The 23,054-nt window shown below is 41.6% G+C and overlaps 2 protein-coding genes across 2 annotated transcripts in view; one reads left to right on the top strand and one right to left on the bottom strand.

Moving 5' to 3' along the window:
- Positions 1-9,192, top strand: part of PDE1C (phosphodiesterase 1C) — a 334,235-nt gene extending 325,043 nt beyond the window's left edge. Inside the window, exon 18 of the mRNA XM_041728172.1 lies at positions 9,149-9,192. Within this exon, the coding sequence (XP_041584106.1) occupies positions 9,149-9,177 (29 nt within the window). The 3' untranslated portion in view covers positions 9,178-9,192. The remainder of the gene's footprint in view (positions 1-9,148) is intronic.
- On the bottom strand, positions 1,158-21,078 carry PPP1R17 (protein phosphatase 1 regulatory subunit 17). Its single transcript, XM_041728179.1, has 5 exons — positions 20,338-21,078; positions 14,968-15,074; positions 10,867-11,019; positions 9,398-9,550; positions 1,158-2,397 (listed from the first exon to the last, which is right to left on the bottom strand). The coding sequence occupies exons 1-5, from the start codon at positions 20,475-20,477 to the stop codon at positions 2,318-2,320; spliced, it is 633 nt and encodes a 210-aa protein (XP_041584113.1). The 5' UTR covers positions 20,478-21,078; the 3' UTR covers positions 1,158-2,317.
- Between the last annotated feature and the right edge of the window lie 1,976 nt (positions 21,079-23,054).

Genomic DNA, 23,054 nt, shown 5'->3' with positions numbered 1-23,054 from the left:
TTGCAGTTAGGGCTGCAGAAGCCATGGCATCTCCTTATTGGAGGTTCTTCTTCAGGTGCTGGGATTAAATTCTATACAATTGCTGCCCATGTAATACCCCAGCAGTGGGGACTTGGCGATAGAAAAGGTATAGTCCATGCTCTGAAAATGTCTTAAAAATATCTTGTGTTACACATCACTTATAAAGCCCTTTGCCATACATTATCTCATTTAATTCTCAAACCATTAAGAAAGCCAAATAGGAATTATTATTTTCATTTTCAAGATAAAGAAACAGAGAGCTTCTGGGAATTGCTCAGTGTCGCACAGCTGGGGTTGGAAGCCAAGGCCTTTGTCTCTACAATGGCCAGTCTATTCTCCACATGCCCAGAAATCAGAAATGGGTTGCGCTTTCCCAGACTGGCCATTAAGTTTATTGAATATATCCTACAGCCACAGCTGCAGGACACACCATGCTTATCAGCAAATCTGATAGCATAAGACTCCATCTGTGTTTTTCTAGCGAGAATCATTTGGTAAAAATTACTGCCGGTGGTGATATAATCCTATTATATACATTAATTGCTTCCAGCTTCTTAAAGAATTTATGGTGGCCTGCTGCACCACTTATGCCTAAAACAAGAGCCTGGCCACATCTTATTCGCTTCCCTCCCCGCCTCCGCCCTCCCCACCCCCCCCCACTATGATTGAGGCCATCAGAAGTGAAAGGGGAGCCCTGGGATCAAAGAGGCAAGAAATCATTAGGAATATCAAGTGTGGGTCTTCCCTTAGGGGCTCTAAACCCAAATGTGAAGACTGGCCAGGAAAGTCAGCAGGTGACATACTCCAGGTGGGGCAGAGGATGAACTGGAGAATGTGTGCTCCTTCTAAAAGGACACCTACTGCCCAGCATCAGCTGATAGTTGTCATGCTTCCAATCAAACCCAAGGTTGTCAGATCTTGAGGTGTTTTTCTAAGAGAATCTGGAAATCGAGAATCTTACACAAATTCTTCTGATTGAATTGTTACATATTAATGGCTGATTCAGACATTTTTAAGCCTACGTGGGTCAAAACCAAACCAAAAAATCAATCAATCCTGTGATTCTCTTTTGCAACCTCTTCTCATTATATTTGTAAGTAAATAATTTTTAGAAGAAATGCACCAGGATATAAAGATCTGGTTAGAAGCATTTTTATTACCAGCAGTGTCCTACATCTTTCCCACATTTGTGAGAAAGACAGCCTCTTGGAGCCAGGGTGTATACAGAGCTTTGAAATTACCACTTTCAGGCAAGATCTGTTTGAATATCCACCTTTCTTTTTTTGAACAACAATTTTTGCCTTTCCCCATGTCCAGGATCTGGTGATAAGGCCCTCCTGCAAAGGCTTCCCATGGCATCCACAGATAGCAGGCTGGGGTAGGTGTTACATAGAGGTTCTTGCTCAGTAGCAAACTCTGCATCTTTCCTTCCCATCCAAGAAAGCATATGGGGGTCTAAGTAAGTGAGAATGCTAAAAATATAGGAGTGGCCTTCCACTGGCCTTAATTTTTTAAGAAGTAAATTCATCTCAAACAATATCCTACCTATCATTAGTAATGGTTCACCTGTGACACAGCTCACAGATTTCAGGACAACATGGTTAAGAGATGTTTTAAAAAATGAAAACAAATAGGATATAATTGTAAGCGTCTCAGTAGACCAGCACTCCTTATCTCTGGTATTTTCAGCCAAGGCATGGTTGGTTGGGTTGACTCCTCCAGTTCATTCACCTTTATGGTATCAGTAACAAGGGCCTTAGAAATGTCACCAGAGACACATGCTCTTGAGGAAAGATAAAGAGATAAAAGACCATGTTCTCCAAAGCAATCAGTGAGTCTGTACCCAAACATTCTCACCTCCTTAAATGGCAACAGGGAGTCCCCACTTGAACTGCTGTTTGGATGATGTGAAGTCAAGTCCTGCCCACCAGCATAAACCGAGAAAAATAACACTTCCATGATGTTCTTGTTCTTTGCTCCATAGATTGATCCAGAAGATGCAGAAGCTGCGCACTAGAGCTTTCCCTGTTACCTCCTAATTTAGAATGATCTGTTTCCTTTCCACTGCATTAGAAAATGACAACTCAAGGGGCGGGAATAGAAACCAGATTCAAGAAAGAGGAAAGAGACAAGGAGGTGACTGGCAATCTGATATAGTATGCCTCTTGGGGGAAAGGTGTCTGGATCTCAAAGGCAGACTATCACAAAATGAGAGCAGAAGCAAGTCTATTTTTTTTCTAGGTCACCACAGGGAACCAATCTAACCTATTTACAGGTGGTCTCAGGGGAACTCTCTTTAAATAGCTATCTTGTCACCATCCTTTTCGTCATCTTCCATGATCACCTTGGGTCCTTCATCCCTGAGCAGTGTCACACCTGCAAAACAAAGCACCAATCTGCAATTAAGTGCCTCTAATTAAAATATTAGACAACCTTTCTGTGTAGACACAGCACACAGGGGCATGGCAACCCAGAAACCCTTTAGCATCTGAAGAGCCAAGAGTTAAAGGTGCCAACTGAGTGAGGGAGTGTGATGCCTTTGGCCCTCCCAGAGGAGCTGGGACTCAATGAGGCAGCATTCTGGTGACCAGAAGCCCCTCAACCTAGGAGTCAGAGGCAAATTTTACCTTACAGTCTGTGTTTAAGCTTATAGCACAGGAGGATGAAAACAAACAGGTTTGGGAGTCCACTTGTTGTGGACCTCTTATTCTGCTACTCCCTCAGTCTGTGTTGGGCCAATTAACACTTTCACACCTGAATTTTCCTGGATATAAAATGAGCATGCTGGTTTTGTGCCAATTGAAGGAGAAGCGCAGACAGTGTTGAGTGAAGCATCACCCTGTGAGCACCAAGTCCCTTCCCGTTCCTTTCACATTTGCTAGTTCAGTTCTTTGAAAACAAGGGTCACTCATATGTGGAATATAAGAAAATAGTGAAAGGGACCATAAGGGAAGGGGGAAAACTGAGTGGGGAAAAATTAGAGAGGGAGACAAACCATGAGAGACTCCTAACTCTGGAAAACAAACAGAAGGGGAGGTGGGTGGGGGGATGAGGTGACAGGGTGATGGGCACTAAGAAGGGCACACAATGAGATGAGCACTGGGTATTATACTATATATTGGCAAATTGAATTTAAATACAATGAAATAAAATAATTAAAAAATTAAGAAAAGAATAGGTCAGTAGCATGAAACCAAAATTAAATACATTTTACTAACATCTGGGGGAAATATTGAGCTGAGGCTCTGAACATGCCATTCCTGAATGTCAGTACTGGTAGGTGATAAAGTTTACATTGTTCAGAGGAAAAGGAGAAATTTAAGAAAGTGCTGTGAGTTTTAATAAAGTTTTGTGGTTGCAATTTAAAAAAGTTGTTTTTTATTTTGAGATGATTCTTTTTTTTTTCTTCTTTGGGGGGTTAAAATATCATTTCTTTTCTGAAATTTTAGGAGCATCAGGTGTTTTTTTGTTTGTTTGTTTTTTTAGCATCCTTACTACACAGAATTCAAAGTTGCTATCCCTATGTTGGGCTCCAATATATTTTGCTTTTTAAAAGTTTGCTGGTGAACTTTAGAAGACTGAGTACAATATTCTGGACTGATCAGCCCAGTTAAGACCATCCAAGGAGGTCTAGGTGGTTCTGCTCATCCTGTCAATTGTAAAGTAGGGTCATTATAATAAAAAGATAAAGGAAGCTATGGTTCAAGGCCAGTCCTCCATGATTTCTGTCCATCCACTTCAGCCAACCACCACTGCCTTGCATCGCCCCCACCGTCTCATAATTAGAGACCTTTCAGTTCATTAAGCATTTCATAAAGATCTAAACATGAGGGTAGAAAGCTGTGCACCACAAGAGGCCTTTCTACAACACTGGACTCCGTTCAACAGCAGCAAATTAATGAAAACTATGTGTTGATCTTAATGACTATTCATTTGATTCAGTTCCTAGTTTGTTCATATGGGTTTTTTTTTTTTTTAACCAATTAGCAGATATTTATTGGAGGAGAAAAACAATTTCAAGAGTCTGGTTGAAAATGAGGATTTTGCATAAATCACTTATGAAACACAGTGGGAGATATTTTCTCTTCTACCAGCTGCAAAGAGGTTTGGATTTTCATTTGGAAAGAAGGTTAGCATGGGAAGAGAACAGAGAGTTAACTATGCTAAGCCCCCAAACTTACTATCCTAATTTTCTTTGATATCTTTTCACATTAAGCCAAAATTTGAGTTGATTCAAAGTAGGCAAGAGCATTTAAATTCCCAGATCCCAGTCAACTTTCTGATTATTTGGGGTATCCTTGAAACCCAGTCAGATGAGCATCTGGGTCAAAAAAAAAAAAAAAAAAGTTCTGGGATTTCAGGGAAGGGACGATCCTGTTTAGCCATCAAGGTCAACCCTTCCCAAAGTAGGCTAGGCTTTCCACAGGGACGTGGGAGATCTTCAAGTAGAAAGTGAACTAATATTTATATTAGTAGAATTAAGCATTATTTTTAGCATCTTACAATGAAGAATACATATGGTAGCTCATGAAAATCCTGATTTCATGGCTGTGACTGTGCAGGGTGAAGCTGAAATCGGTAGCATGTATGTCATCACTGTATTTTTACTCTTGATAGTTCAAATCGTCAACTTTGTTCCTTTGAAGATGAATGAGGTTTGATAAACATGGGTAGTTTAACCCAGTCTTGATCCTCTGTTCTCCTGTGGGAAACAGAGACGTGTCATTGAAGGAATGAGGTCTAGAGCCAAAAAGTTTTGCCTTAACTTGGTGGTCATTTAACTTTGAGCAAATCACTTAACCTGTCTGAGCTTCAGTTTATTCATCTGCGAAACTGGAGGAAAAATAAATCCTATCTCCCTCAGGGAGTGATGCTGCCAGGTAGATTTAGACCAACATTCGTTTGTGCTTCAAGCACACTTTTACATGAACCTCCATTAAAGCACATATCCCATTGTAGGAATCATTGGGTAATATATCCACCTCCCCTACCAAACCTTGAGGTTCTTAAAGGGTATTCTATGATCTATCACAGGGTGTGGGGTACAGTAGGGATTTAGAAAATGTCCGTTTCTACCTTTCCACTCTCTGTGTAGGAGAGTTTATGGAACTTGGCTGTTTGTTAGAACCAGGTATGTTTTTAAGGCCAAAGCTGTCAGTCCCAAGTCTCTAAGGGTCAACCAATTAGACTTGCAGCAAGCTGTTTTAGGCCATGATCCCATTCAGAGCTGGTCACCTGCATTAAAGATGTATGCCTCTGATCTAAGGGAGCCGAGGCTAAGACACCACCTGTCTTGGTAAGCCACATGAGAGAGAACACTCTTCCCAGCAGAATAGAAGCGGTGTCACTTTAAAAGGACATAACAGTCCCCTTTCTACAAGTACATTATTGAGCTTTGATCTCCAAATATTCATAGTTTATGGGCCAATTATCCAAGAGGCTTTGCTTCAGTGCTTCTGGCCTCATTATTCTTTACTTTCCTTGGCTCCCTTTGCCACAGACCTTAACTAAAGACTTCTTTTTCTTTTAAGCAAGTCTAGGCTACTCAGATCTCACTAATCACAACCCGGTACACCCTGCCATGTAGTCACCAAGATGGGGGGCCCTGGAAAATGTGGGCCAAGTTGGGAACAAACCTTGGGTTGGCAAGGAAGCCAGAGATGACTCCTCACTGAGGAGTTGTCTGGCAGTTGGAACTTGTCAAATAAGCTCATTAACCTAGGGGAATGGAGGTAGTTAGCAAGAGATTTAGAAGAGAGAGATAATCCTTGTCCAGTCTTCAGTTGCCAAGGGCTAATGAGAGGAGATGTCTCCAGAGTGCATTTGTCTGTGAGTTCCTCTCAACACCCTTATTAGAACCAATATGAGTCTCTCTGAACATCTGCCGAAGGCTCTATCCTTATCAGCTTAACTAGCATTTCGATTACTGCCAAATCTTTAGATACTAAAAGGCTCTTCAAAAATAAAGTGCTCCAGCTAATATGCTAATAAAAGCTAGACTCATAGAACAACATCTATAATTGCAAATATAACACAGAGATTTGCTGATTCAAAGAATTCCATAATGTGATTAGAGTCCACGGATATACAGCCTCTCTCTCCAGCTCTGTGTACTTCACCTTGTTTGAGAAACACTTTTTTTCATTCAGCTGGGAAGCTGATCTCTGAAGATAGAGATATTGTGATGCAGGCAGCATCTGTTGCCAGATAAATAGAGCTCAACATTTTAGGAAGTACCCTGAATCAGTAGATTTATAGAGAGAGGTAAAACATTGCAGCTAGGAAGATTCTCACCTTTAGAAATGGTTTAATTCATCTCAAGGAACATAAGGTTGAGAGGAATGGAGGGGAACTAACATTTATTGAAGACTTTCAAAAATCCAGGATCTGTGCTAAGTGCTTTATGTGCTTTATTTAATTATGTTAACAATCCTGGGAGACAGACTTTTCGGTCTTCCTTTCAGAGATGGATGAAATGAAGGAGGCTCTTTTGTTTGTGCTAGTTGCCCAGGGTCACAAAGCTAGAATGAGCAAAACCAGAGATTAAACTTAGACCTTTCTGACTCCAAAGTCCATCTTCAATGCTGTGTGCTAAGGTGACTCTCTGTCCATACATATTTTTGTTTTACGAAGTCTTCCCCTAGGAGGACTTCAATAAAAACAAATACAAGAATGGGTTAGAAACAGGGTCTCCTAATGAAGAACTTGGAACTGCAGAATTGTGATTGCCAAATAGAATATCAAATCCATAGATATTTATTGAGCATTGCTATATAGAAAGGACTGGACCAGATGTCAAGGTTAACCTCAGCAACATAGAGCAACCGCCGACCAGTTCTCATGAATTCATCAAATGTAAGTCAATGTAAAGAACAGCTGTAGCTGTTCTTGGAAACTAGAGCCATAAAATACTATACTGAAAGAGATGACAAAGTTTGGTATTGGCCTGCCCATGTCTACTACAGAGTTAGTTCAGAATAGAAAAGGTTCATTTTGGACCTAGAGGAGTCTTTTAGCAGAGACTTTGAGCTGACTGTCTTGAAAGGTGACTGGAAGACTGGTGTCTTGAAAGGTGACTGGAGGCAGAGCTTGGGGGAAACGTGTGATGGGTTGGAGGATCAGTGCAGTAGGGATGCTTGTAGCTCGCGAACAGCATGTTTGAGGCAGTTCAGATCCTGCCAGTTGGTCCTCGATCTATTTCTCCAGAGAAGTCCCTCCTCATGCTCCAGTCCTCCTTGCTTGGCTCTGCCCCACAGAAATCAGTAGCCCTTGTCTGCTGCACCTGACTGCCTATTCATGATGTCTTCTTCTGAGGCTTCTTTCCATTTTTTCTTTATTAAATAAAACAATGGGGAAACACAGTTCTATAACGACAAAATCTCATCTCCTCCCAAAGTGTCCCTTCTGGATTACCCTAGTGCTGCAAGTCCCAACTATACCACAGTACGGTAAAAAGTTGCCCACAGGTGAGACAGCCCTGGATTCAAGCCCCAGCTCTATGACATCCTGGGGTTTAATCTTGAACATAGTTTGGTCCATTTATCTGTCCACCTAATCACCCCCGTTATCAATCCATCAAGCAGCCAAGCAGCTATCCATCCATCAATGCCATCCACAGAAGACTTTAAGTGACTTACATTCTTTCAGTGTCTTTATCTATATAGGGAATTAATAGCTACTTTCTTGTGCTATTCAGCTGATTTTAAAAAATCTGTGAGACTTACCAAACTCAGTACCTAATATTTAGTAGGCTCTCCATAAACATTAGTACATTTTCTTCCCTGCCACTCCCCTCCAAATATCTATATAAAACACACACACACACACACACACACACACACACACACCCCACACACACACATACTCAGTCTTATTATAGTTTAATAATGACCATATACTTCTTATTCCCTAATATCCACATAAAATTCTCAGGAATAAGACTATGTTCACATACTGGCTGCTGTAAAGCCTTGTGCACAGATTTCAGCAAGATTTTTGGGTTTAATTTGACACATGTTAAGATAGCTCTCATTAAGATGATACTTTCAGGATCAAAAAATATAAAATCTTGCCATTTGCAATTGTGGATGTAACTAGAAGGTATTATGCTAAGTGAAATAAGTCAGAGAAAGACAATTATCATATGATCTCACTCATATGTGGAATTTAAGAAACAAAACAGAAAATCATAGGGGAAGACAGGGAAAAATAAAACAAGATGAAATCAGACAGGGAGATAAACCATAAGAGACTCTTAATCATAAGAAATGAATTGAGGGTTGCTGGAGGGGAGGTGGTGGAGGATATGGGGTAACTGGGTGATGGATATTAAGTAGAGCATGTGATGTAATGAGCACTGGATGTTACATAAGACTGATGAATTACTGACCTCTACCTCTGAAACTAAAAATACATTATATGTTAATTAATCAAATTTAAATTTAAAAATAAACATTTTTATTATGGGAATTTTCAAAATAGACAGAAGTACATAATTAATAATTATTAACATTTTATCAGTTTTGTTTTACCTAGTTTATTTTTCATTTTGTAAAGCAAATTCCCTATAACACGTCTGTATGTATCTCTAACACTAAAAGCTTTTTTTTTTTTAAAAAAAGATTTTATTTATTTATTCATGATAGTCACAGAGAGAGAGAGAGAGGCAGAGACACAGGCAGAGTGAGAAGCAGGCTCCATGCAGGGAGCCCGACGTGGGATTCGATCCTGGGTCTCCAAGATCGCGCCCTGGGCCAAAGGCAGGCGCCAAACTGCTGCGCCACCCAGGGATTCCCCCACTAAAAGCTTTTTAAAACCATAACTAAACTGTCATTATCATACCTGACAAAATTAACAATAAATACTCAATTTCATCTGAAAAAAAAGGTGATATTTTCAGAGATCATGTCTATAGTTTGTTACTAAAGTTAGCTCTCACTATTTCTGCATCTCCCTTTCTCTCCCTCTCCCTCTCTCTCTTGTTTTGAAGACTTGGTCAGTATATCCAGCCAGGTGTCTTGGGAGAATCAGCCATCAGTTGTAGGGTGCATGATCCATAGAAGGCTGGGGAAGAGGGTATTCCAGCTCTTTTCAAGGACCCACTGACATTTCTATTTCTTTGGCTCAGTGAATCTGACCAGTTCTGCTGAAGCATGAGTAATGCTTTGAACCTCCCCAGCTCCAAGTCAGCCCTGGGGGAGCTGCCAGTGAAGGTAAGCCTGAAAGGCAGCATAAATGCTGCTCCCCCCACAGAGTGCTTCTGTGTGACACAGATTGCTGGGCCAGGACAGAGGCCATGCCCGTGGCACCTCCAGATGGTAAGGCTCTTGACCTGTTCCCATCACCCCCTGCAAATACCTTGCACCAGCTCTTTTACCTGCTGCAAAGGGGGACACGTGCAGGGCAGGTGTGTCTTTTCTCCTTGGTTTTTTCTGGTCCAGGTCAGAGTTATGAAGAGCTGGACTCATTTTGCCCTTTGGGTGTATCTCTTGAATGTCGTAGCTTTTAATTAAATGTTCTGAAAGCACACCTGCATGGTTAGGGGAACAGAGGGAGAAACAGGGTCAAATACATACATCCTAATACATAAGGTCTATGCATTCATGTTTGCACATATACCTAGTGATGGTAATCAATGTATCTTTCAGACTTATTTTAAGAAAAGCTTTTTTATATTAGGAATTAGTATCTATTGAAGTGACACAAAGGGTTTTACAGGCCTGATTTTATTTTAGCCTTACAAAGCCCTGAGGAATTTAATATTATGACCACCATCACATATCTGAGGAAAGTGAGGCAAAGAAATGTGCCCACGGTAACACAGCTCGCAGGGGTCAGAGCCAGGAAGCGAGCCCAGGTCTGTCCACCTCTGGGGTCCATACTCCTTAGGGCAATGGATCATTTGCTGCTCTGCAAGCCACATGCTATGGTCTTCGGTGACTTGCCACCTTCTCACCTCTCTCCCATGTGAAATTTCTCTCCAACGTTTAGCAACTCTCTGCAAACAATCTCCTCAATCCAACTGTCCACGATTCACTGCCCTGGCTGAGCTTCCAGGGTCCTTCTGTAAGGACCTCATTACAGCCTTCCTGCTCACTGCATATTTCAGCCATTTACGTGCTTCCATTATTTCTTATAAAACTGAAAGCTCTTTCCCAGAAAGCTCAGTGTTCTCTTTGTTTTGTACCCCTTCAAGTGGGCTGTGAGTGGAGAGGACACTAAATAAATGGCCCAGAGGGAAGGAGAAAAGGAAATAAGAACAAATAAAACGTTGGGGAAATGAGAGAGTCCCACATCACGCACAAAGTTGTTATAGGGACACATTAGCTGTTCCTTAAACCATTTTGCTTTTCTGCTGGACACACAGCTGGGCTACCCTTTTCAGCCTCCCTTGCTGTCAGGTGAGGTTTGTGATGGAAGGAAGTGATATGTGTCACTTCCGGGCCTGCCAGTCTTCCATTCTGTTATTCCCGCCATCCCCCGCCCTGCCCCTGTGCCCCTCATCCCCATGCCTGCTGGATGCTGATGCTCATGGTGACTTTGAAGTCCAGGTGCTGGTGATGTCCAGATTGCCATCAGCCAGAGTCCCTCTAATTACTGTTTGGAGAAGAACCGGCCTCCTCAACTCACACTAGTGATGACTTAAAAAAACCTTGTGTTGTGCCACTAATAATTTGGAATTCATTTGTTATAGCAGCTGACCTTATTGTAATGAAGACAGATGAAGGACTAGTACCCGTGATTTAAAAACACCCACATATTTAAGGAAAAAGTTGTAAGACCAATGTGATCTAGTGGCAATGGTTCCCCTTTACAGACATGCAAACTGACCTCATTGCCCTTTACCTGGTATGAAAGGTGGGATGTGCAGTGCTGGTGTATCTTTCCTCCTCGGTTTTTTTTGCTCTGACTCAACATTCAGGGCAACCTGTACATTTTTCCCCTTTCTTGGCTTCTTATTGAGATCACAGTCTTTAATGAGCTGGTCTGAAAGGTCATCTGATTTTGATAGGATGCAAAGAAAAAAAAGATAACATGAGTAAAGGAACTGGGCATTTTCAATTACTTGCAGAAGCCATTTGGTCTGAAAAAAGAAAAATATTTATATATTTTGGCTTAGTCTACAGAGGACTTTAGTAGTCTTGCACAAATACATATAATAAAACAGAAAACTAGAATAGTCTGTAAAATTTCAAATAAAGAAAGCTCAAATGGACAGATAATCAAAATGAAGAACTTTAAAATATAGTTAGGCAAGGCACAGAGTGGGTTTGAGTTAAATTTCTGATAGAACAGATTATCTGTGCTAAATGCTCTTTCTTAATTTCCTTTGATCAAGGTTTCATCTCTTGAAGACTCCATGGGCCAGTAGGGGACCTAGAATGCTCTTCAGTCTTGTAGTAACAAATTCTTCACCCTCCTTCTTGTCTGGGGCCCATTGGGTCATGCTGACCATGCACATTTGCCTTCAGCAGTGGTGTCTTCATTCACTTCCCCACTGCCGTTGCAATTCTCCTATTTGCTCATCCTCACTCCAGATCCTCTTGTCTTCTTACTCAGCTCTTTACCTTTCTCAGTCCCTGGAGCTTGTAAAGCTGGAATTCTACATCATGTCCATCAGATGTCAGTGTGTGTGATGAATCCAATCTGATCATTCTTCGCCCACGAACAATGTGCTTTTGCTGCTGATGTGCTTCTCTGAGCTTCTCTGTGGTTGTTCTAGACAATGACATTTGCTTGTTCTATAATGGCTTGTCTCCTGCTTTTGACAGAGCCTTCTTGGAGATTATTATATTCTTTTGATGTTTTTATTCTTAGTAGCCTCTACCTCCAATAAATGCATATTGAATGGATTTAAGTGGAGTAGACTGATCTGAGTTCAGTTGATGATGTTATCACTTGTTAGTTCTGAAAACTTGGGCCTTAATTTCTAGAAAAATTAATATTGCTTCAACTTTTAAGGTGGAGATAATATTAAACCAGTGTGTGTGTGTGTGTGTGTGTGTGTGTGTGTGTGTGTGTGTATGACAGAGAGAGGACTAAATTTGTTAATGTTGGAAAAGCAGTTGTTTCATTTGATGTATTTCAGATCCTCAAAAGAATGTTCGCTCTGGTCGTTGCTCAGCCCCTAACCTCCTATGAGGTCTAAAGAAAAGCCCACCTTCCTGCCCCATATCATAAGTCTTTCCCAGTCCTTGGTGTCCTTTCTCATTTTCAAGATATCCACAGGATTTTTGCTCATGTAACACCTTTTTCTGCATATGTCTTTCTGCCTTCTTTGATGGCAGATATCTTGTGTTTTATCTCCTTACAGAAATTAATAAATATCTGTTGAATGTATGCTTGAATGAATGAACTCAAACATGTTATGGGTAAGGAAATAGTCTGTTAGGGTTCAAAGAAGCCACAAAAAAATGGAGTTATCTATCTTCTCTGGAAACTCACTAAGGCCTGGCTACAGTCTGGTACATCTACAACTGTGAATGGATTTTCAGAAATTCAGAAATTAAATGGATCTTTTCAGCCCTTTTTCCTTCCTTCCTTCCTTCCTTCCTTCCTTCCTTCCTTCCTTCCTTCCATCTTCTCTCTCTCTCTCTCTTTTTTAGATTTATTTATTTTAGAGAGAGAGAGTACACGAGTGATGAGGAGCAGAGGGAGAGAATCTTCAAGCAGACTCCTTACTGAGTGAGGAGTCTGATGTGGGGCTCGATCGCAGGACTCCCAAGATCATAACCTGAGCTGAAATTAAGAGTCAGGTGCTTAACCAACTGAGCCACCCGGGTGTCCCTCTCTCTGTTTCTTTTTTATAAAAATATCTGGGTCAGTGTCTTTAAAATGTGGAGGTTTAAATGTGCCAAACATGTTCACTTCAGTTTTGGGGTCTAGCTATATCCTGTGTCACTCATAATGTATTTATTCAACAAACATTGATGAAGCTCCTCCTCGATGCCAGGCCTTAAACGAGATTCTAGGACTAAAAAGACAAATGAATGGTTCTTCCTTTCAAGTTGCTAGGGTCTATTGAGCTTTATATCTGGACGGTCCTTTGTTTATATACTCAGTATGCATGAGAAACCTACCATTAGAAATACTTAGCAACCATACATTATTATGCCTGCATCCTCCAAAGATCACAATACACAATCAAAAAATCAAATAGCACCATTCCCTTCAGCCATATGTAATAGAAATACATATTTCCTTTCACCTAAAGGATTTGAATAATTCAACCCAATCATTTCAATTTAATAAGCATCTATTGAGATCATACTATATGTAAGGTACTTAATCATATGCTTTTAAGTGTACAGATACAAAAAAAAGAGGTGAGGGGAAATTCCTTGAATATTGCTTATATACTAGATGATTTCATATCCTTCTAGTGTGTGGGAATAACAAACCCTTTCTCTGGTTCATCAATGCTTGTGTTTTCTAGTTGTCAAATATTCATAGCACACCCTAAATACATTATCTTGTTTAGTTTTCACATTAAGCTCACAAGGAAGTATACTATTATCCCCAATTTGCAGATGAGGAAACTGAGATTTAGAAGGCAAGATGAAAGGCTAAAGATCACATTACTGGCAGGTTATGGCATCAGGAGTAAGCCCAGGCTCTTGGGACTATGTTTCTTTTTTACTATTATTATTTTTCACTTAAAAATTTTTTTATTTAAATTCAAGTTAGTTAACATATACTGTATTATTAGTTTCAGGGCTAGAATTTAGTGATTCATTGGTTGCATAGAACACCCAGTGCTTATCACATCACATACCCTTCTTTTTTTAAAAAAAATATTTTATTTATTTATTCGAAAGAGAGAGGCAGAGAGAGAAGCAGAGAGAGAGAAGCAGGCTCCACACAGGGAGCCTGACATGGGATTTGATCCTGGGTCTCCCGGATCAGGCCCTGGGCCAAAGGCGGCGCTAAACCACTGAAACACCCGGGCTGCCCTTACATGGCCTTTTTAAAGTTCATCATCCAGTTACCCCATACCCCTATGTTTTTCAACGCTTGACTGAAAATGAAATTTAAAAAATTTGTTGCCACGCATCACAGTTAATTTCCCCCTATATCACACTTACCACAGACATTTGTTGAATGAATGAATATCACTCAGACTGGGTGCTGCCCAGCTGTGGGATCTCTGGAAGTATAGGCTGGGTAGGGACCAGTCATGGGTCACCATTTCACCCTAAGATCCAATTCAGTGCACAGTACAGAGAGCAAGACATTTGCTTCAATTTTGACTTTTACTTTAATTGCACTTTTTCCCACTTTTGGAGAAATCTTGAACATAAACTATCTTGATGGCAATTGGGGAGAGGGGAGAGGAGGGGGGAGTCATAACCAAGCAAGACATAAACAAAGGCTATGAATATGCAAAAGGCCCATCCATCAAAAGTCTGAGTGTCTCATTTTTAGAAATGGGTAGAGGCAGAAATGTTTCTGGTATTTTCATTACAAAGGTTATGCAAAAAGTCAGTTCTGGAAAGGAAACAGATTGACAATAAAGCAGAAAAAGGCTATTTAAAATTCTGTCTTGATAGGCAAAGAGAGATATTTGAAATATTTTATTGGCACTGCACATGGGGTTTAAGTGTGCCGGCAAATACTGGAAACAAGCTCTGCTGACACATTCCATTTATTGCCTCAAAAATGCTCTGCCTGGGACTCTGTCAGACCCCCCAAAAAAGGACAATGCCTTTTCTCTCTTTTTTTAACCCTAATGAACCTCTCTCCAGTGCTTCAGCTAATATTTACAAGGCAGACCCTGCAAAGCCATGCTATTTGCCTGTCCATCTGTTGTTGGCTGTCACCAGAAGGTACAAACGATCAGGTTTCAGGGAGCCTCCTTCTGACTTGCCTGCAAACCGAATGGCAAGAGAATGACAGAGACATCTCCTTTCTGACTTCCACTACTGACATTCACCCTGGAGCATTTACCTAAGGGGTCACAATGAGGGTCTAGCTTGTCCAGTCTGTCTTCTGAGAGCTCCAATGGCTGCATTTGCTCAGTGGACATCATCGAAGGAGGTATTTCTTCCCCAGCACTACAGGAATATAGGAACAGGACCATTAGTATGTCTTCTGTTCATTTGTTCACGTTTTAAATAAGCATATTTATTGAGCACTTACTATTGCATTCCCAATTTAATCCTATTTTTCAAATCTGCCTCTTGTACTTACCTACTAGGAACTCTAACTTAAGATTAAGTTAAAATAAATGAAACACACACATACACATAGATTTATTGGTAATCATCATGCATCAAATATTCAATATTTATCCTCTTTCAGAAACGCCGTGGGAGTTTCAGAATGAATACTTGTCAATTCTGAATTAGATATGAGTTAGCTGAGATTTAAAAAAAATGTTGATTAAATCTTGTCTATATTTTCTGTTGAGTTCTGTGAAATAGGATTATCATGCCTACTTTGCAGACGAAGGAACCGAGGATCAGAAAATACAATTAATTAATGTAGTCACACAATTATTAAATAGCCAAGATCCAAGTTATTAAATAGCCTGGATCCAAATCCAGTTCTGAAGACTCATTAGACACCCAAGACTCTCCAACAGTGATTCTTTTGAATCCAAATTGAACCAAGCTTCTGGCTCTCTATTGCATGTAATATACAAGTGTATACATTACATGCTATAAAATAGCTATAAAATATAGGATATAGTATACAAATATATAATATAAAATAACTACAAGATATAGCATGTAATATATAAATGTATAATATAAAATAACTCTAATGAGCTTTCCTCTCTATCCATATTCTAGGTTGTAGAGATGTTGGTAGGAAAAACTCTAGCTCTTGAAATGGATCCCTATTATTTTCTCCCTAGAGATTTCTGACATTAGAGCAAATCTGTTTCCCCTTCTCTCATTTTTCCTAAACCACAAATCCATTGAACTTCTCAGAGCTATTAGTTGTAGTCATTGTCCAGGAGGAGTGGAAATCCAGAATGGACATGTGTCAGGTCTGAATGAGAAACGCATTAGTTGAGATTTATAGAATCCGATTCTGTTTCTTTTAGTTTATTACTCATGTCCTATCATTATAAGAATGCTTAGAGAGGAATAAGATTAAAATGACCCAAACTGATCCTCTTTTCTTGAGATTCCTGGATCACTGGCATGTGGATGAACACAAAGGTGGGTTGTGTTAACATTTCAGGCTCGTAGACTTAGTCGTCTTCTGAAGAATAAGCCAGTTTTCTCCGGGTAGGCTGGAGGGCCTCTCCCCCTACGAGCTGGATGACTGCATAGCAAATGGAGCTATTAACAGATTACTTGAGCCGGCTTTTAGTGTCACCCAGCAGACTGATTAGACTGAGTGACTTTAGCAGAAATCAATTCTGACCATTGTTTTAGTTTTTGTATTGGGACTGCCAACTCCCCAGGACCATAAGGAAGTATGCTGTTCACCTGGGTGGCTAACCTCGGCCTGCTTGAGTGGAGAAGAAAGCTTTGGGACTCCCAGACGGGATGACTGGGCTCAGCGCGGAGGTCTAGAGGCAAAGTTACAGCCTCAAGTAGGGCCTGTGCACCTACTTAACCGATCTTCCACCTTTTTGGGTAGAAAGTCGTGGGCTCTGTCATTGACTTGATGCTGTAAATCACTCCATGGAGGACCTAGTCAAGAAATACTCATTCTCCAGGAGGAGAACTGAAGCTCAAAGAGATTGAAGTGACCTACTATTAGTTGCACACGTAGAGTCAGTGTGATCATTTGAACTTAGGCCTCCTGCCTTCTGCTTTAGGTCCTGCCTGGAAATGGGCCCCCTCTCCTTTCCTCCAACAGCAGTAAGCTGTTCTTTGTACTTGGATCATATGGTCTGCTCCTGTGCTCAATCGAGGGTTATTTAATTTGAATCTAAGCTTTCAGGTTCCAATGGATCTAGATAAAATCTCAGCTCTCTAACTAAAAAGCTGTATGACTTTGATGAAGTAGCTACATCGTCATGGTGGAGTGAGGTAATTGGAGCCCAAGTATGATATAATCATATTTGCCCTTTCTGCCTACAAGCTATAGCTGTTATGATAGAATGAGCAAAAGCTAGCATCTTTGTGGTGCACCCACAGATGGACACCCAGGAATGTAGGTCCCTGTCTGTCCCCCTATCCTATTCTTACCTTCCCTTTTCTTATCTGTAACATAATAGTATGTACCTGACAGAGTTACCATAAAGGTTAAACAGAACAGCTCCCTTCTTCGCACGTTGCAGGTACTGAGTACATGGCAGTCATTGTTCTGTAACATTAGTGTTACCATAGCATGTGACTTGGTGAATGAAGACCTGCTTGTATAACCAAAAAGTACCAAAAAAAAAAAATCAAATCTTTCATTTTCATCCAGATGCTGAGCCACAGGAGGGCCAGGCTTCATCTGAACAAAACGCCTTTCAGAGTCCTGGACTTGAGAGAGGGAAGCCTGCCCTTGGCAAGTGAATTGTGCAAGTGTGGAAGTCCCTGGACAAGGCGAGGAGACGTGCTTTCTTTCCCAAGATAGCCCCTTAGTGTCCATGGGGGGGAAACAACACTATTTTCAACCAGTGTGACTGCAAGAATGCTGGTGATGGACTGACAAGCCTCCGTTGGCTACAGGGCTGAGAGATGGTTTGCAGATTTGGGATTTTTATAGCACAAAAATACCCTGTGCTGGCGGGGTCACGTTTTGCCCAGGGGATTAAAAGATACTTATATCCTAGATGATGTCACTAAGGTCTCCTGGGCAGAAAAGCTGCACACAAAGAAAGGAACAAATACTCTAGGAGAGAGAGGTCTGGTTTAGCGTCACCTTATTAGTAACTGTCCTCTTACCTGCGTGTTGAATGTTAGTATAAGATAATTGGGTCTCCCTATCCCCTCCCCATTCCTCTCCTCAGTAAGAAGAGGTGCTCTTTAAGAGTGAGCCACTGTAAGACACCAGCCAGTCTAATTCTTGAGCTAAGAAGTGGAATATTTCCACCTATGATTCCTGACCTTATCCATGCTTTCTTTTCCTTAATTCAGCCTCCCCACCCCAAGCCCTGGCCAGGGGACCCTGCCCTCCCTCGTCTTGCTGCCCTGGAAGTTTTCATCATCTCCCAGAACAACTTGCTGTAATTTGGGAACTTCTGAAGCTTTCGTACCCAAAGACCTGGTCCCTTGGGTCTTCAGATTCCACCCAGGAGGCTGGGGACTGTCAAGGTGCCTTGTGGGTATTACATAAACTGTTCTCTCCTGCAAAGGTTTGTGACCCTTTAACATTCGTTCTCTTGCTGTTTCCTAGGTGTTCAGTGTAGTCTGAATTTTAACACTCACAGAGTGATGGTTTGGATGATATCAGGCTGCCTACCCTCACCTGAGAAGCCTGGAGCCACAGGAGCCGTGGAAATCGGGACATTTGTCCTCCGTGACACCCTTCAGAGGGGACGCAGGAATCACCACAATCGCACGCACTACTTCCATAGCAAAAATCTGAACGCTTGCACCAAATGATGTGATTAAAGACCACACCAAGACTCATCTCCTCTCAGCTCAGGTCTTGCTACCGAACAAATTTATGTTGAACTTAACCACAACAACAAACTTCTGGTTTTCAGAATTTTTTCAGATTTCTCCATTAGAGAGTAAAGGCTGGTGGATCTGTACTAACTTTCTTAATGTTTGAGAGCGTGAGGGTGGCTTGGTGTAGCACGTACAAGAAGGAAACCAACGATGTGGTTTCAGGGGTCTGAGGTTTTCAGGAGCCTGATACTAAACTCTGGCAATTTCCTCTTGCTAATTTTTACTTTTCACAAGGGACAAGTCTTTTTTCCCCCCACAGAGAGACACTTGCAAATGGAAATACCACTGAGGGAGGAGATCTATTAACTGACATCACACAGTACACAAGGTCAGCTGTGCATTTAATGATAAGAGTCACTTTCTCTTTTGAGAACAGGAACCGGGAGATCAGGGGCCTGGGAAGGACCTCCACCACTTTGTGGAAGGACAGACCAGCCAAGGCAGGCTGCTGAAGCCGAGGGGGGAGCCGCCTCCACCAGCGCAGTGCCAGCTCCTCCTTTAGGGCAGTTATACCAGTTCCTCAGCTAAATAACATTGGTCAGTTCAGTCTGAGGTCAGAAGTGGGTCTGGCCACTTTGTCCTTTCTCTTAATACCCAGTAGGATTCTTGGTTGGATGTTAGAATATGAAGTTTAACTCAAGGTCACTGACTGCAAGCATTTGGTGCAATATGGGGTGGAAGAAGCAAATGTTTGGTTACTTGCACCACTCCCTAGCTGAGCGAACTTGGGAAAGTGGTACGTCCTCCTGGAAACTTAGTTTCCACATCTGTAAAATGGGCTGATGGTGGCTCTTCTCCAGGATTGAAAGTATTCACGATACAGAGTGTGTAAAGCTTCCAACCCAGATTGCTGCACATGCTGGCACTTGAAGAAGTGTAGGTTGCTTTGTTTTCGCTGCCCTCCCCTTGGGTTTACAAAGTGTATATCTCAACTGAACCACTGGAACCAGCTCCTTGCCCCATCTCTGGCTTTCTCTGAAGCTAATAATGAGATTAGAGCAATCCAAGTTACAAGCCAAGGGCAGGACACCCCTTTCCAAGTCTGGGGAACATGGTGCTACTGACTCTCAGGAGCGAGCTGACACTTCGCCTAGTCATGATGAAATTCTAAAAAACTCTAAAGAATTTCCCCAAAGTAATCATCTCTGGATTTACTTGATGGAATAAAAAGTGAGAAGGTTATGTCCACAGCTCAATGTGGCGTCTGATTATGTAAAATTCATATCCTTTGTCACATTTCGTTCTAACTAGAGGATTTAATTCAGGTCAAAAAGTACTACGGTGTAAAATCAAGTTTGTTCATTAAAAGACTAAATTTGCAGTATTCCTCGAGGAGTGACTCTTACTTGAAGTAGGGCATGGAAAGGTTTCTTTGGTAAGCCCACTCTCCCCAGCCTTAGAAGATAAGCCTCCCACACTGTGCGGATATGCAGATACACCGCCTTTCTTCTCGAAATTTAGTAACCGAAATTTAGTAACCTAATTTTCGAGAGCTGTGATTTTCACAAAATCCGGGACTCTACTTCCCTTAGAAAACATGTCTTGAAGGTGACGACTTTTCCTGCTCCCCACCTTGCCCCAGTTTAGCCTGGCTCCACAAAACACACCCTTGCCCCGGCACCCCCTCCCCTCCCCTTGCTTCACCAGCGGCAGACCTCTTTGTCCCAGCAACCATAGAGAAGCTGTAACTTATTGGAAATTTGCTTTTCTTGCCACAAAAGTTTTTGGAGTAAAAATCTGAAGCACTTACCTATCAGTGCAAGTGCCGGGATAAGGCGAGAGATGGGGAGGGCAAGCCTCCTCCCTGAAGCTGGGCCGGCTTCTCTGCAGCAGTGGCTGCTGCCCGGCTCCAGCTCCTCTTATCAAGGGACCAGCTGCCTCTGTTGCCATGGGGATGCTCCGTTTCACAGGCGCCAGGGCAAGGGGGATGGAGAGGGAAGGAGGACTGATCTAGCTGCTGCTCCCGACTGCAATAATTGTCTATTTCGAAAACACAATACGGAATTGTGCTTTGAGTACCTCGTGTGCAAGGCTGAAGAGATCAGACAAGCCAGCTAGACCCTTCAATCCCTCAAACAACCCTATGCAGTAGGGGTTTTTTGTTGTTGTTGTTGTTGTTGTTTGGCTTGACTGCAAATACGGAAGGTGAGGCACAGATTACGTGACTTGCCCAAAAGACACCACAGCTAATTTTAACCCTCAAATCTACTTGAGATTAAATTCAAAACACTTTCACTCACCACCTGGGCCTCTCAGTGTGGTATCAGGGTGAGAAGAATAGCAATCACTGGCATTTACTTGAGGCTTCCCATGAGCGAGGCACCCTTCTTTACACCTACTGACTCATTTCATCTTCGTAACACTCTGGCCAGAGAAGAGGCTGTCATCATCCGCATTTCACTGATGGGGGGCCGACTTGATTAATCATCTGCGTAAGACCTCACTGTTTAGAAAGTGGTAAGGCTAGAGTTTGAACTGGGCAATCGGAGGTAGAGGCCATGCTCTTAACCAATTGGCAGTATGGCTGGCCAAAAAGAGCATTTTGGAGAGGACAGCCCAGAGAGAAGAAAGCAGCCATCACTATCTAGATTGGGGTGTGGAGGCCAGGAAAAAGTTTTTCCTTCAGAGGAATGAAATCAAATGTTTTAATATGAGGAATTCACTCCAGGATGCTGAAGCAAGGCTGTGAGTGTGCTGTGCTGTCATACGGAGAGGCAGGCTCTGTGTTTGGGGCAAGTTCACTGGAGGAAATGTCCTATGCTGATCAGAGGAGCAGTTTAGAATCAGTGATCTGGGCATGAAGAGCAGGAAGGTTAGTGTAGGGGATGAAGTAGGGATCAGCTGGAGGGGCTTAAGACCCCTGAGGGCAGCCAGAAGATCACGGGCCCAATGACACCCAACAGCTAGTACTCACAGAAGAGGTATGAGTGGAATCCATGCATGCGGGTTCCTCACCTTCCAAAGGCTACATGCAGGGCAGATCTTGAGAAGTCCCTCACTGGCTTCAACACCTGTTAGTCACCGGTATTGAGTGGTTCATTCCCCCTTTCCATTTTCCAGCATCCCAGAAATAGGGCTGGGATGATATTAAACTCATCCTGAAGGTTGACTCCCAGGATTAGAATTTATTCAGAGGCCAAAGTCACAAATTGGCAGGGAGCAGGCTTCCTTTGTTGGATCCAGTTTGTCTTGGTCCTTAGTGGAACCTCCTTGTAAGGGATGAAAGCATTACCAAAAAGTAATGCTCCTGGCTAGAAAGGGGGGCTCTGGATGCTAAGAGAAAGTCCCTAGAAGCAGCTCTCTGTTCCCAACCATCTGCTTTATCTTCTTATCAACAGCCTTTTTGGCCAGTGGGTTAGCAGCATCTTTATTTCCAAACTTGAGTAGAAAAAATACACTTTATTCCTAAACTCTTCACTTCTTTTTTAATATTAAAAATTTTTTGAGATAATTTAGATTCACAGACAGCTATAAGAAACAATACAGAGAAGGCTCCTGTACCCTTTAAGCAATTTCTTCCAGCAATATACCAGTTGACAGTATCTCAACTGGTATATTGGTATTGATACAGTCAAGATATAGGACAGTCCCATCACCACAAGAATTACTCATGTTGCTCTGCCTCCCATCCCATTCCTTATTCTCTTAGCTCCCCCCCACTCCTTAACCCCTGCAACCTCTAACCCGTTCTCCATTTCTATATTGTTATTTCCAAAATGTTATATACATGGAATCATACAGTAAAAATTTTTTTGGATTTGACTTTTCCGCCCGCCCCTCCTGCCCCCCCACCCCGGCCCAGCATTATTCCCAGTGATTCATCCAAGTTGTTCCTTTTTAATTGCTGCCTAATATTCCATGGTATGTACCAACATGTAAGCATTCACCTGTTGTAGGGCATCTGAATTGTTTCTAGTGTTTGGCTATTACAAATAAAGTTGTTAAAAAATTCATCTATAGACTTTTATATTAATGTGAATATTCATTTCTCTGGGATAAATGTCCAGGAGTGTAATTAGTGGATAGTATGGCAGTTGCATGTTTAATTTTATAAGAAATTGCCAAACTGTTTTCCAAAGTGGCTCTACCATTTTATATTTCCACCAGCCATTTTTGAGTGATCCAGTTTCTCTGCCTACTTGCCAGTATTCAGTGTTATTATAATTGTTTAAAGTCATTCTTATAGGCATGTAGTGCTATCTCATTGTGGTTTTAACTTGTATTCCCCTGCAGACTGATGATGTTAAACCTCTTTTTGTGAGTTTATTTACCATCTTTATGTTTCTTTGGTGAAATGTCTCTTCATGTCTTTTGCTCATTTTCTAACTGGATTGTTTGTTTTTTTTTTTACTGTTGAGTTTTAAGAATTTCTTATGTATTCTAGATACTAGTCCTTTATAAGAAATATAGCTTTGCAAATGCTTTCTCCCAGTTTATGGTCTGTCTTTTCAAACTCCTAACAGAGTC

The sequence above is a fragment of the Vulpes lagopus genome, chromosome 13 (genome assembly GCF_018345385.1).
Source record: "Vulpes lagopus strain Blue_001 chromosome 13, ASM1834538v1, whole genome shotgun sequence".
In the NCBI taxonomy this organism is placed as follows: domain Eukaryota; kingdom Metazoa; phylum Chordata; class Mammalia; order Carnivora; family Canidae; genus Vulpes; species Vulpes lagopus.
The sequence above is the reverse complement of the archived record's forward strand: the minus strand, read 5'-3'. Positions and strand labels throughout refer to the sequence as shown.

Bases quoted from the DNA above. Each gene is read 5' to 3' on its own strand.
- PPP1R17 (XM_041728179.1), bottom strand. From the start codon at position 20,477: ATGGCAACAGAGGCAGCTGGTCCCTTGATAAGAGGAGCTGGAGCCGGG. The intron at 15,075-20,337 runs GTAAGTGCTTCA...ATATTCCTGTAG, and splicing joins CCCGGCACTTGCACTGATAG to TGCTGGGGAAGAAATACCTC. The intron at 2,398-9,397 runs GTAAAAGAGCTG...TTTGTTTTGCAG, and splicing joins CGTGTCCCCCTTTGCAGCAG to GTGTGACACTGCTCAGGGAT.